The sequence below is a fragment of the Phycodurus eques genome, chromosome 13 (genome assembly GCF_024500275.1).
Source record: "Phycodurus eques isolate BA_2022a chromosome 13, UOR_Pequ_1.1, whole genome shotgun sequence".
NCBI lineage: Eukaryota > Metazoa > Chordata > Actinopteri > Syngnathiformes > Syngnathidae > Phycodurus > Phycodurus eques.
In genome coordinates this window covers 22,992,231-23,006,637 of record NC_084537.1, presented here as the reverse complement: position 1 = coordinate 23,006,637, position 14,407 = coordinate 22,992,231, and the positions used below count along the sequence as shown (strand labels likewise).

At 42.4% G+C, this 14,407-nt stretch overlaps 1 protein-coding gene across 1 annotated transcript in view; it reads left to right on the top strand.

The window, feature by feature from the left end:
- Positions 1-14,407, top strand: part of phlpp1 (PH domain and leucine rich repeat protein phosphatase 1) — a 55,254-nt gene that overhangs the window by 25,237 nt on the left and 15,610 nt on the right. The window contains exons 2-4 of the mRNA XM_061693165.1: positions 8,250-8,446; positions 9,840-9,965; positions 11,092-11,240. Coding sequence (XP_061549149.1) covers positions 8,250-8,446; positions 9,840-9,965; positions 11,092-11,240 — 472 coding nt within the window. The remainder of the gene's footprint in view (positions 1-8,249; positions 8,447-9,839; positions 9,966-11,091; positions 11,241-14,407) is intronic.

Below are 14,407 nucleotides of genomic sequence, written 5' to 3'. Positions count from 1 at the left end.
AGGTCCAGTTCCTAATTCCAGGGGAAAGTTTATTGCGTATATCTTTTCTGTGTGTACGCTGTATTTGATCATAATTCATATGTATCAGATTTCTATCCACATTTGTTAAAACCTGATTCTGATCCGAAGACATCCAATTCCATGTGCTTTTTCTATTCATGCCGCCATGGCACATATCCCAATTGTGCTGCTTGAGAGCAAAACAAATTGGAATTGTGTCATTTGAACCATGCATCCATAAATCTTGACTTGGATACCGTCTTCAAGCTGCGTGAGGGAAAGCAAAATACCAGACGCACCATTCAGTGTGATTTCTATTCTCAAAATTGAGCTTTATTAATATGAGCTTTGTTTTCTACTCTATGCTTTTCTTATCAGCTAAAAATACTCAGCCTAACAAGTAAAGACACCATTTAGTCTGCTTTTGAACTATGAGTGTGTTGTTTTCGTTGCCGATGCACGTAGCACATCTTATCGCTATTACACTAAAGGTCAACATGGCGCATTTCTCACATCAATGCCCCCCTTGCCTGCCCCTATGCACCCATTTGTGTGAGGACATCTGCTCCTTTTAAAGAGGATGCTAATTAAAGATAATTTCTTATGAAGCTGTGGCATTTAAGTGCCTTGGGATCGATTCGGGAAAATGTCACATTTTCCCATGACTCGGCGGAAGGGTGAAGATCGAGGAGAGCAGCGCAGTGAGCGGCGGCGAGTTACCTGCGATGGCCTTCGCAACATTGCAGCAAGCATCGCCAGACAACGCCCGAGCGGACAGTCAGCCGAACATGGCCTGTCGCTTCGCATAGCAGTCATCACATCGATGCACGAGGAGGGGGAGGTGCAAACACGTATGAAGGTGTGAAATGATGGAGGCAAAGGGGCCATAACTGGTCCCTTTGCCTGCAAACACACACGCCTAAGTAGAGGTAGTTGAACAATATGCATATGTGTTTTGTAACACAAGTGCTGTGCAGCTATTTGTGTCACAGGCTAACAGCTGGTCTCGCCCTGTCTCATCTGTGTCACTTCACCACTATTTTTTTTTATGTCGTAGTCCCCTTTTGTAAATTGCATTGTGTCCATTGAAAAGTGAGAGACGTGCCTTTCATCAGGCCGCATCAGCAATTTTATTAGATTCTTACCTCCACCAACAGATTTGATACCTAAAGCATCTTAACCGATTTTTAAAATGTGAGCGACACGACAGGAGAAAATCTCTGCATGTGCGCACTTACAGCTCTTTTGCGTGCAGTGTACTTGAGATGACTAACTCAGTGCTATTTACATTAATAAACAAAAGTCTCCTCCTCCAAACCAGACATCTGTCATAGTTCTGAACTGTGAGAGGCAGCTAGTTGCCACAGGACATCCAAACTGCCTAAAAATGCAAAGAAGAAAGGGTAGTTGTAGGGGAAGAAATAGAAGAAGCTAGGCTCACATTTAGCTTGTCTGGTGGTGATTTTTGTCATTCAATAAAAATGACTTATGAGACCTATAAGACAAACCAGTTAACAAAACCAGTTGTGCCCGGCAATAGGAAAAGTTTCAGGTCGCTTCTTAATTGGCTGTTGTTCTGTTTCAACTCGAATTCTGAACTCGGTTTTGACTAACACATGGATTTTCAATCGCGAATATTGACTAGGTTTAACATTTAGGAGGGAAAAAAATCCTCGACACACCAGGACAATCACTTAGGATAAGCTGAGAGAATTAGGCTTTTGCTGACTTTGATGGTACAGGTGAAAAAAATGCTCAAATTTGGTCAGATGATCAGAATGTTTACCCGTTTTAACTGATTTCCACAAATTTGGGGAGAGCGTTTTTTTTTTTTTTTGCAAATGCAGGATTTTTTTTTCTTTTTACTTTTGGTACATCAACTAAAGACATTGCTTTCATGTTGATTTGGTTGTTAATAAACAGCATTACACAAAATAATGTTCAGTACATTTTTATAGGCCGTAGAAAAACTTCTGGTGCAGGTCGCGATTGTTTTCCGATAAGCGGTAGAAAATGGGTGGATGTTATACCAATGCCAAAGATGATGTTTTTGTGAGGTGGGCCAAGGAAGAAGCCAGAAATGTGTTTACATTTTGTTAATGATGCCAGATGTTTTGTGTGTCAGTAAATATAATTATGACTCTTAATAACAAAATTCAGTTATATGCAAGAGGTCTGTTATAGTGTACAGTGTGTATAGTGTGGTGCTGATCGGCGTTAGCAGGGGGTCGACATGTCTGTTGATTAGCATAAGCTCCTGTTGATGAGCGGCATGGAGCTGTATCCACTACCCATGGATATAATCGACTGATTAAGGTGCTAATACTAAGAAAAATGGAACAGCGGCTGAAGGATTATTCAGATCCATCACACCTAGCAGCCCATATAGAAGCAGGAAATATGCGCATCTGCACATGACTTATGTGGGTCACCGATCCCCTACGGTACAGCATGCCCCGCCGTATAGCCGAGGTGTGCAGATGTCAGCTTACATTTAGTGGGGCCAGGATGATTAACCAAGGATGTGTCCTTGTTATTGCTTCCAGTGAGTTAAAAATAAATAAATAAATAAAATAAAAAGGTGAATCTGGTGAATGCAGGAATGGATGGAGGGAGGTCAGCCTTGGGTGCTGATTGCTAACGCTGACTGGTATCGGGGCCAGTAGGGCATCTGGAAGGCCATGTTGAAGACATAGTACTAAGACACTGTACTTTCTGGTACAGTGGAACGTACACCAAAGTCGTTTTTGGCTCTACGGGTATTGTTGCACTTTTCTCTTAGCCATCACCGGTACCTTTCTGTGGAGGCATCACAAAAAAAGCCAAAGAGAAAGCAGACTGGTAGACTTAATACTTTTGATACCAGAATATCATATTTTGGTTCAACTCCAAATGTTAGGACTTTTGAGTCAGTCGACTTTGGAGGTTTCGCTGTCCCCCTTGGACAGTGACACTCCGGTGAGCATTAGAAATGCAACATTGATTGCAGGGCACATATCGGCCAACAACCATTCACACAAATGGTCTTCGTTTAACCTAACATGCATGCTATAGAATATCAGAATCAGAGAGTCAGAATCATCTTTATTTGCAAAGTATGTCCAAAAAACACATAAGGAAATTGTCTCCGGTAGCTAGAGTTCCCAGAGAAACAACCCACATAAGCACGGGGAGAAGATGCAAACTCCATACAGGAGGGCCTGAGTGAGAAATTCAAACCCAGAACCCGTAACTGTCAGGCAGACGTGACAACTACACTTCCGATATTTACACTGCTTCTCCATTCGCAGGCGCCACTGACCAATAGTGGGAGTCACGTGGTCTCTAGTGAGTGTGTGTGTGTGTGGAGGCAAAACATCCTGAACTTGTGGAAAAGGAAGGATGCCATCCCCAAGAACACACTCACGCACACAAACACACTTCTGTCATAGTAGGTCTAGGAATAGATTTGTCCAGTACACACCCACCCAGCAAGGCCTTTCTCTTAAACCTACTGCTGCATCCTCCGAAGATAATGGGATGCCCAGCATGACTAACATCATCCCGCCTTAAAATACTTTCGGTGTAGGTGTCGCATGTGGACTGCAGAAATTCTTTTGACGTCTCAGCTAAGACAAGACAAGACAAGACGTGGTTATTGAGGAGACCCCGTTGTTCTCAGTCCCACCACTGTAAACAGGATGCTCACGTGGGAGTCCCTCCCATCTCCCCGCTTCCTCCAGCATATTCCCATGGTCCAACCTTGAAGCCGCCTTCATCCGTGCGAGATGATGCGTCAACACAGGGACAACTTTGAAAAGTTCACCCTCCCGTGAGCAGCACACTTTGACTTTCATGCTCAACATTTAGGAGGGCTGATTAGATGGACACAAAAATTATTGTCAGTGTGTGTTTGTGCATATTAGCGGCGAACAAGAAAATGAGCAGTATATTACCCTGGTGAAGGAGAGTGCACGTTCCAACAAAAGGGCCTAAAAATAGTACAAATGTGTCCATGTGACATATTGAGGCTAAAAGCTTTTGAATAATTTGTCTAATGCCTCACATGACACCCCCCCCCCCCCCCAACCCCCACCCCCCACCCCCAATGATGGTTACTTCTGCCTTACGGCGAAGTTAGAAGGCACTAAGCAGGCTGCTTACTAAGATGTTGCATAGCTTTGCATAGTGATTGATGGACTGAAAGCAAATGGGTGAAATATGTAAAGCTGCATTTACTGGCCGCAAAACACCTGCACTATCTCATGATGTCATACATTTAAATGAAAACACACAAGGCAAATAAAAAAACCGCTGAGTACGGCGGTAACTGACCGTGCCTTCTTTTGCCACGTGACTGCGTATTCCTATGCTGCTGCACAAACTAGGTGATTGTGTGCCACTTGTAAGCTCAAAATGTGATTATTACAGTAAATAATTAGATGAAAACACTTATAGGCCATTGTTATAAAATAATCAAAATTAAAAAAAAAAAAAAAAAAACTGAACACCGTGAGTGAGTTTTCCTTATACTCAACCTCGAAACATTTCATGATGGGACCGACGTAAATTGATGACCCCTCCTGTTTATTGTTAGATTTTGCTGCTGTACGAAACGTTGACGCCGGTAAGCGTAAGCGCCTTTTCACACTGCACTGAAGCAAGTTCAATTTGGACGGCAGCGTGCCGTGACGAAAGATGGCGCGGCCAATAGGAGAGGTGGTTTGAGAGGTGAGGTGAGGTGGGAGAGGTGGAGTGATTTCACAGTGACAACAGCAAGAGAGTGGCTTGGATGAGTTGTACTGTAAACGAAACAGGAGGAAATAATAATAAATGTGCTGTCCCAGTGTCATGAGCTTTTCAACACAAGACAAATGACGTACCGTGACGTGGTAAAGGTGGCACAACAATGGATGGAGAGCTCCACTACTTTTAGTATACCAGGTTGATTGTAAGTGGTTGAAATGTGTGATTTTAGCATTTTTCTAAACAATAGAAATGTTAGCTTAATGTAAAATATGACTTAGCCACACATGCTTCACTTTTATGACTTCTCCGCTTCCTTATTATACATAAAGCCAGGGTTTTCCGTTGTAACTACTTTTATGTCCTAACCAACAGGAAAATGCGCCAGGCCGTAGCTTGGCAACCAGTGCTATATATGGACACGCTAACGCTTGGCCACCATCGTACTTGCGCGGTCCTGCGCCCTGCCCCAATGGTTAACGCCACAAAAACCAAGCGCACTGTGAAAAGGGCTTCAACGGTCGACTGTATTTAGAATCAAAAACTCGGTAGCTGCTGCTACTGTTTATCGCATCAAAAATGTAAAAGTGCATGGCTAATCGTCCAAAAGCTCTCACAATAGTCTAAAAGCACTATTGTGTAGCGCATGCTTGGAAATGGGTACTTGTCATGGCCCTTAAAAGCAAATAGAAAAGCTGAAGTTAATTTGTTTCCTGCACACTCCACCTCTTTCAGAAGGCCAACTAAATAGTGGTGCGAACCACCAGCGGCAGCCATCGGGATGCAGTTTTCGTATGACGCCATACAACAGTTGACAATCGACAATGCAACATTACTCTAAAAGACACAAGACCGTATGATGGAATCACAAGAACAATTTCTCTACCTTTGCTGTTCAACCACAATAACATGTATAATTGACATTTAAGGTCAAAGCAAACAATTCCTGCAAACTAAGCTATTGATTATGTTGCAAACACAAAGATTAGCAGACAAAAGGTCAGCGCTCAGTCGCAGCGCTGATGATCAGAAATTACACTTGTATGAAAGTACAAAACAAAATCAGCAATTCACTTCATTCAGTAATAATTAGCATAAGTAGAGCTGCAAGCAGTGATGATAGGCCGTAACACTCACACTTACAGCAAACGCCATGCTCAGCCCACATTAGATGATGTGGGCAACGGCGTTACAGTTTCTTTGGTACCTGCTTCTGATCCCAAGTAGGAATTTGTCAAAGTACGAGCCTAAAATATTGGCATCAGACCAAAATTACTTAGTTACTTTTCAATTTCAGGCATGGGTCTTTGAGACGAGACATTTTCTTGCGTACTTTTATGATCCATTACCTCTCAAATTGCATCTTTGAAACTAGTGTGACGAGCAGATTTTTTTCCTCCCCCCACTTTCTGGAGGCAGGAATGATTGCATTTTTTTTTCATGGCGTGGTCTCAAAATGATCATCAAACTTGGAAGCCATGCTCCTTCCACATTAGATGGCATTGGCAAAAAAAAAAACCTTTGGCATTTTTTGTTGCCCATCTCTCTTGGTTACCTACTTAAGATTTAGACAATTCCTGAGGTGGAGTCCATCAAGGAACCCTACAGGGCCCGGAATTCATTGCTTCAAACAAAAATTGCTGACATCCAGTTCACTTTCCGACATGTGTCCTTGAAACTTTTTCGTGCCTCTTGTTCTGGTGAATGTTTCCGCTAAATTGCGTATCAATCAGTGAAACTGGTGTTGGGGGGAGGCTGATCTTTTTTGAAATGTCAAGAGGGCAATTGAGTAACTTTTGGGGCCCCTGAAATAGATACGTTTACACAGGATACACGGGTAGGCAAAAATGTGTTAGTTTTTCGACATGTTGAGGTCCCCAAAAAGGCGATTGGGAATAACAATAATAAGATAGTGATTCCAGTGAAGAAAAACAGAGAGTAGAGGTTACAGTGCAGCCTTACAGTCAGTTTGTCAATAATAGAAAAGCGAAAGAGTCGGGACAAGTTCGCACATGCCTCTTCAAGAGACTCTCCCATCCCCCATTTGTGTTCGCACTGAGGTGAAATGTCTGAACGAGAGGTCAGGGCATGTGCAACATTTTCCAACACCAACTGTTTCTCAGGAAGATTATTAAAAAAAATGATGATTATTATGATTTTTTTTTTTTATACATCGCAAAGTGTTCAACTAACGCAAATAGAGACACCAAAAAAGAGTGAATAGACAAGCTGGAGGTGGATGGCACATGGCAGCCCGCGGGAGCTTTTCGCGGAGGTGGAGGGAGACTGAAAGCAGGTGGATATTTCGACACAGCGATAAGACGGCGCGGGCCGACAGGACACCTGATAAGCAAGCCTGACTGTCAGGTTTGGCAGGCTGCTCGGCAATGCGAGTGACGCCAGCTCACTGACTGTAAGAGCATAATTCGGCAGAAGTGTACCTGGCATTGAATTGGAGATTATATTCTCACTGAAGGCAAATCCTGACTGTTCAATTCCAATGCGCAAAGTAGGACATGTGAGGCTTAAAGTTGCACTGAATGAATTTAGCTTGAATGCTAACCCTGCTTTGTGGAGGTTTTGTACCAAGAACTCCACATTGAACCACTAAGGTTACACCTCAGTGGAACCTTAATCTCAAATTTCTTTGGATTTTTAAGACAATTTTTTGCATTAGAAAATACCGGGGGTCCTTGGTCTACAATGATCACGACATACTAGATGGATTGATTAAATGATGGTCAATTTCCAAATTGACCCTTTTTTTAATGTACTGTGCCATTGTACCCAAGGATTGCTAGAATATGCTGCGAGTCATTAACCTTTGGGGCACTCTTTTAAATACTCATCCAATCATTTCAACACAAGACCCTTATCAGAGTAATTTTTGTGACCTTTGTTTTATTTTATTATTAATATTTAGATGTATCTGTTAGCAGTAGGGCACAATGGGGGGCTTTCTGTGTGGAGTCGGCATGTTTTTGATATTCTTTGGGTACTCCAGCTTCGTCCCACAATCCAAAAACTTGCATGTTAGGCCCTAGATTGTCCACAGGTCCGAATGGGAGTGTGAATGGTTGTTTGTTTATAAGCTCCCTCTGGTTGGCCGGACATTCATGTGGCAATGCAATTTTTGAGTGAATTGCAATTTCGTCGTTTTAGTCGTCTGCAAGTTTTTATGATCTACTGATTCATGTAAAAAAAAAAAAAAAAAAAAAAAAAAAGTAGCATTTAGAAAATGAACTGCTGTTTTACATAAAATCTTTAGAGATGGCGATGAGAGAACCAAAAACATGAAAATAATTTATGTGCGCTATACTTTAATTCTATTTTTGTACTTCTGTCTTGGTGCATGTGGCACTGTTATTGCATTAGTGTATAAATTGCACTACATAAACAAATGTGTCTTGCAAAGTAAAATCTCAGTCATTCTCCCCAGAGGATGAACATTTACACAACCCCCTCCATCACATGCCTGTGCTAACCACGCAATATATTTCCCCTCCCTTGCTCTTGTGCCCCAGGGAAGCCCCAAAACATCGAGAGCTCTGAGCGGGTCCAATTGTCGGGGACGTACAACGTCCGCAAAGGGAAGCTCCAGCTGCCCGTCAACCGTTGGACCAGGCGGCAGGTCATCCTCTGCGGAACCTGCCTCATCGTCTCCTCTGTCAAGGAGAGCCAGACGGGGAAGATGCACATCCTGCCGCTCATCGGAGGCAAAGTAAGTCAAGTAGTCGGCTTGTCGTGTCCTCACATCGCTTGGCCAAAGCGGCTCGTTATCCTGTTCAGATATGCTCCAGAGCACAAACAGTTGTCCTTGATGACTTTGCTTTCAAGTGTGTATATATATGTATATATATATATATATATATATATATATATTTTTTTTTTTCTTTTTCTTTTTCTCAATCCAAACCAACGTTTATGCTTATTCTATATAATACTCTAAAATAACATTTGTTCAATTTCTCCCCCTAAATTTAGTATGGCCCTTGGAGGACTTGAACTAGCCCCTTATGCGGCGTACTATACACACAAAGCAATCTTTAGCATCTTAATAAATTTTTGGAATGTAAGCAACACCAACCATGATGAGAAAAAATTGGAAAGTGTGTGTTATACTGTGTGTTGCCTTTTTGAGTAGGGCCACCATGAGCCAAGTTTGGTGGCCCTGTCAGAACCGGTACTGGCCCCGTATAGTCATGATATTATGCAATAAGTTTCAATGATTACACATACATACACAGATTAATTTCATTAATCATTAATTTTCGAAAAGCCCTTCTTTGAATAGTTTCGTGTGACAAAACATTGACAACTTTATTTTTTATTTCACATTTATTCAGTATACAATTAATTAATACAATAATAATATACCATAATGTAGTGACAGTTTTATTTACAGAATGACACATTACAAGAAATATCAGGTTTAGTCATATTTTTAGCAAGTTCCTCAAGTAGATTTACAATTCAATTGAATTTATTTTCAATTTTTTCGTTGCAGGATCAAACCGCCGCTCTCCTAAAACCTTTATAACTGAATAGGACAAGGAACCTTTTTTTAACATTCATGTAGAATGTTGTAAAATGTAAACTGTTGCGCTGTCCTACAAGAATGAAGAGAAGTTAACGACTGCAAAGTAAAACTAAAGTCAAACTACTCAAGTGTTTGATGTATTTATATATAATTGATTTATGATATTTGATATTTAATAAATTGAAACCTTTCCAATATTGCAAGTTTTATTTGCTGTTCTGTTGTTATTGTGTTATCCATTACACTGTTTCTCTTTGCATCACAAAAATAAAAATAAAAAAATCCAAAGAACTCACACTTATTCCAGATGATATGCTGTCAATAATTACTTCTGAGGCATAAATGTTTGGACTTTAGAGGTTCCGCGGTATTATAATACTTTGTAAGAGCTATTAACATAACTCATTAACTTATTTTTCAACTCATGTATTGCAGGCAAATCCAATGAAATGACCATAAACACATACATTAAGACAACAACATGTTCAGTTCTTATTTGTGGGCATGGTAATCAGAGATTTGAGTAGTTGTTCACGCCCCTGAAAATGTGTGTATGTTTCTGTTATGTCTGCAGGTGGAGGAAGTGAAGAAGCACAATCACTGTTTGGCCTTCAGCTCGGCCGGGCCGCAGAGTCAAACGTACTATGTCAGCTTCGACAACTTCACGGAGCACCTCCGCTGGCACAGACATGCTTCCAAGGTAAAAGTCAAAAGAGAATCAGAGAAAGAGAGTGGCAGAATGTGTGCTTATGCATGTACATTATTTACAGGTCAGCTGCCTTATAAATCACACGCAAACGTGAGCGCCCATAGAAAAATCTAACATCCACTGTGATCACACAGCATTTGCAAGCACAGCAAAGTGAACATACTGCACCGCGGTCCACACTTCAGTGTGGAGCTCAAGGGTCACATTACCATCCCTCACATTGTTGTCCCGCTCGCTCACACTCTCCTTTCTCTCATTTGAACTCAAGTAGGTCATAGCCAGAAAACCTCTTTTCTAAATATTAACAGGGCGTGCATGTCACCAGCGCCCAGAGGGCCACTCAGAATAGAAGCCTGCTTCGAGGCAACACATGCCCCAGCCGCGACCGCACAAACGCTTTTGTCTCCCTCACCTCAGGAAGAGGTGGACGCTGTCACGTCACTTCGGACAGCAGCTCGTCTAAGTGGGTGTCAGTAGCACAGTCTCTCAGGCTGTTAGCCCAGGGATGGGGGGCTCGCAGGTTTCCACTGCAGGGGTTTGGGGGGAATGTGAAATAGGCTTTGCTGGAAGCAGGCCAGTTTGCGTTCAGGCACTGCCTGGAGCAAGACTCGAGCGATGCAAGCTGATAAAGGACATAGTCTCCTCAATCTGACGTCCACCACTCAGGGAGAATTTGGCCTTGGTCGTCAGTAAAATATGTCTAATTTTATTTTATTTGCCTGCAACTATTTTGTGTTAATATTTCCCTTGGCGATCTGTGCATTTATTTTATGTTGTTTAATTTTATTTTAAACCAACTGCTAGTACCAGTCAAAAGTTTCACGATTTCATTCTATTGAACACGAAAGTGTTTCCACACTTTTGTCCGATATTGTCTACATTTTATGTCGGAGCCAACAAGCGAGTGATCCCAGCACATGCAGTTAGCTGAATAACATGATGATGTATTGCGCTGCGTTAGGTCACTGAGCTAACTTTGGACTTTTTTGCTAGCTCTAAGAAGATTGACCACTGAATGCCATTTGACCCCGTAGCTATAATCTTCACGCATGCACCGTCATCGAGATAGGCTCGTTTAGTGACTCGCTTCTCTGTGCTGTGTGTTCGTCCTTTCTAGATGGTCTCGCAGAGGATCAACTCGGTGGATCTGTCCTGCTGCAGCTTGGAGCAGCTTCCCCCCAACCTCTTCTACAGTCACGACCTCACCCATCTCAACCTCAAACACAACTTCCTGCCCGCAGACCAGTGGTTGCAGCAGCTGCAGAGGTACATTACTATTACTTAGTTAATGTGGAATCAGGTTGCTTAAAAGTGAGACTAATCTTTATGTAATGAGATGAGATGGGCCATTGTAACAATAGAGATGAGAGCGTGAAGAAGCAAGGCATTGCTGGATACATGCGTGTACTAATTTTTAACATCTTGACCAATTTTAAAATGTTAACGGCCGCACACGTCGACGTAAATATCCGCAAGTTGTGTTCTTACTGCTCTAAAAGTGTGTGGTGTATTCCAGATAATCAACACAGCACACCATACACATAAACATATCTTTACCGACAATCGCGTGTGTGTCCGTCCTTCCCGAAACCAGATGTCTGTCGTAGTACCAAGACTTAGTTGTGCCACAGTGAATGCAGACTGCCCAAAAATACAAAGAAGATGAACAGTAGATGAACAGGATAAGGTAGCCTAACTGTTGACTTGTCTGGTAACTTCATTGCATTGGAATACTCTTCTCGTCATTTTAATTATATTGAATGACTTGTGAGGCAATTCAGACAAACAGCCAACACAAGCATTTGCTCCCCCCCCCCGCAACATCAGGAGATTCTGGTCCCTTCCTAATTAGCTATTGTTCTGTTTCATGTCACAATAACAGTCTGTTCTAGTAAAAATTGAACAGGTTCAACATTTACCATTGTCAGTCCCAGCTATTTTCCTAGCAGATCTGGGACCAAAAGTCACTGTTAATACACACCACACCACATGATAATTGCATAGGATAATCTTTTAGATATAGCCAAGAATCGGGCCTTTGCTGACTTGGATCGGAAGGGGGGAGAATGCTAAAATTCCAGATTCCTGTGTTCGTGTACCCCATTTACCAGGATGTGACTGACCAGTTTTGACCACTTAGGTGTCCCCCAGCAGTTTTCACAACAGGAAGAAGGGGGACACACACTGGGACGAAAGAGGGGAGCCGGAGCTGCATTTTACCAACAAGCCCAGAAGGCCATATTCATCAGCAGGGACGCTTTTAATGTGACTGGCCTTTCTCGCTCTCACTCTCACTCTCCATGGGTACCATCTGCTGCAGGCTTATTGTGGGACCCGATTTAAAAAAAACCCAAAAAAAACAAAAAACACAGCCAAGATGTATATACAGTACAGTATGTGTGATTGTGTGTGCAGTCACATGTATGCAAAGGGTCTGGATCTTATGTTCATAATAAGCGCGTGCATTCAAAGAACACTCCTACAGTGTACCGTATTTTCACAACCATAAGGCGCACTTAAAAGTCTTAAATTTTCTCCAAGATGGACGGGGTGCCTTATAATGCGGCGCGCCTTATGTGTGCACCAAGTTCCAACATCTATAAATATTGTTGTGTGATGAGCGTTCCGCTTGACTTTTTTTTTTTTTTTTTTTTTTTTTTTTTTTTTTTTATATAAATATTTCCTGCCAACACGCTGCTTACACAGAGGAAAAGCGGACGTGGCTGAGGACGGGAAGGGTGCGTGAAGTAGGACGCTAAAGCCACGCCCCCCAGTAGGTATATAGCGCCGGGGTGTGTTTTTAAATTTTCTTTTTTTTCTTTCCCCACTTGACTGACTGGGAGCATTTCCGGGGTGTGCATTGTGCAAAACAACATCGGTTTGCCTCAGGACCCCCAAAAATGTCCCCTACGAAGAGACACGCTTACGAAGCACAGTTTAAAATGCAAGCTATCAGTTACGTGGAGGAACATGGGAATCGAGCAGCCGCGAGAGAATTCAAGATCAACGAATCCATGGTTTGCAAGTGGAGGAAGCAGGAAAACGAGCTTCGCCAAGTCAAGAAGACAAAGCTGAGTTTCCGGGGGGAAAAAAAAGAAAAACAAAACGCGGAAACAAGGCGAGGTGGCCTGAGTTGGAAGACCAACTCGGGCAATGGATTAATGAGCAAAGAACAGCCGGGAGCAGCGTCTCAAGTCACCATTCGACTGAGTGCAATAACTCGGGGCTTGCCGTCATTCCGGGAGGCTTGACGAACCACTGGATATTGGTGTAAACAGGGCGTTCAATGTGAAGTGAGCGGCGTGGGATCCATGGATGACAGATGGCGAACACAGCTTTACTAAGACTAGGAGGCAGCGCCGGGCGAGTTACACCACAATTTGTGAATGGATTGTGGATGTTGGGGCTAACGTGTCTGCTTGCGCTGTTGTTCGAGCTTTCGGGCGGCAAAGAGACCGACTCGAACCTGGCGTGTTTGATTGAGAACTTGCCCAGCTGTTCATTTCGGATACAGAAGATGAGGAATTTGATGGATTTGTGGATGAGGATGGTTTAAACAAAATAACCTGAGTAGATTGTTCAATACTTCAATCAAGTACAACCAAACTCAGTTTTGATCCCGCTGCCTTTTTAAAATACATTGTTTCAGCGTGCACACATGCTACCGTATGTTTTAAGCTAGCGTATGTTTTACCATGGCTGCGCCCAATAATACGGTGCGCCTTATGTATGTGTTAAATACAGAAATAGACCCCGTAACTGAGCCTGCGCCTTTTAATACGGTGCGCCCTATGTTTGTTAAAATACGGTGCGTCTTGCAGGAAAAGAGGCTACATGTGCATGTGTGGTTGGGCTTGTGTAATCTCACGTTCCTCCCTCCTTTGCGGGAGGAACCTTTCCATCTTGAGCTAAATTTATGAATGAGTTGGGCTTCTATGGCGTTCTTCCGTGGTTATTTATTTGAAGGAGACATGCTTTTTTCCCCTACAATTTAAAACAGTCCCATGTGTTTTAATAGCATTTCTATTGACGTTTGTTCATCAGAATACCCGAAGGGTTAATAATCATGCCCACTTTGCACACCTTATTTTTTATTTTAAAATAATTTTCACTTGTGGAAGCAGCACTTGGGTCACAAACATACCCGCAGGCACCAGGTAGCCCCAAAAGGACCATGTGAATAGCCTGCGACATCAATGCTGAACTATATTTAGAACAGGCCCGCAGGCTAGCTAGGAAAGTTGTACAAGTGATCATTTGAACATTTTTCACTTTCAAATTTAGCGATATAATGTGTTGCATATTGACTTTTAACGGTTGGTTATTAATGTGCGAAATCATTGTCCTCACATCGGTGAATATCATTAAAGACCCTGTAAAGAGAATTCAGAGTTTTTTTGTGGGGGGTTTTGTTCCCCCCTATATACGTTATA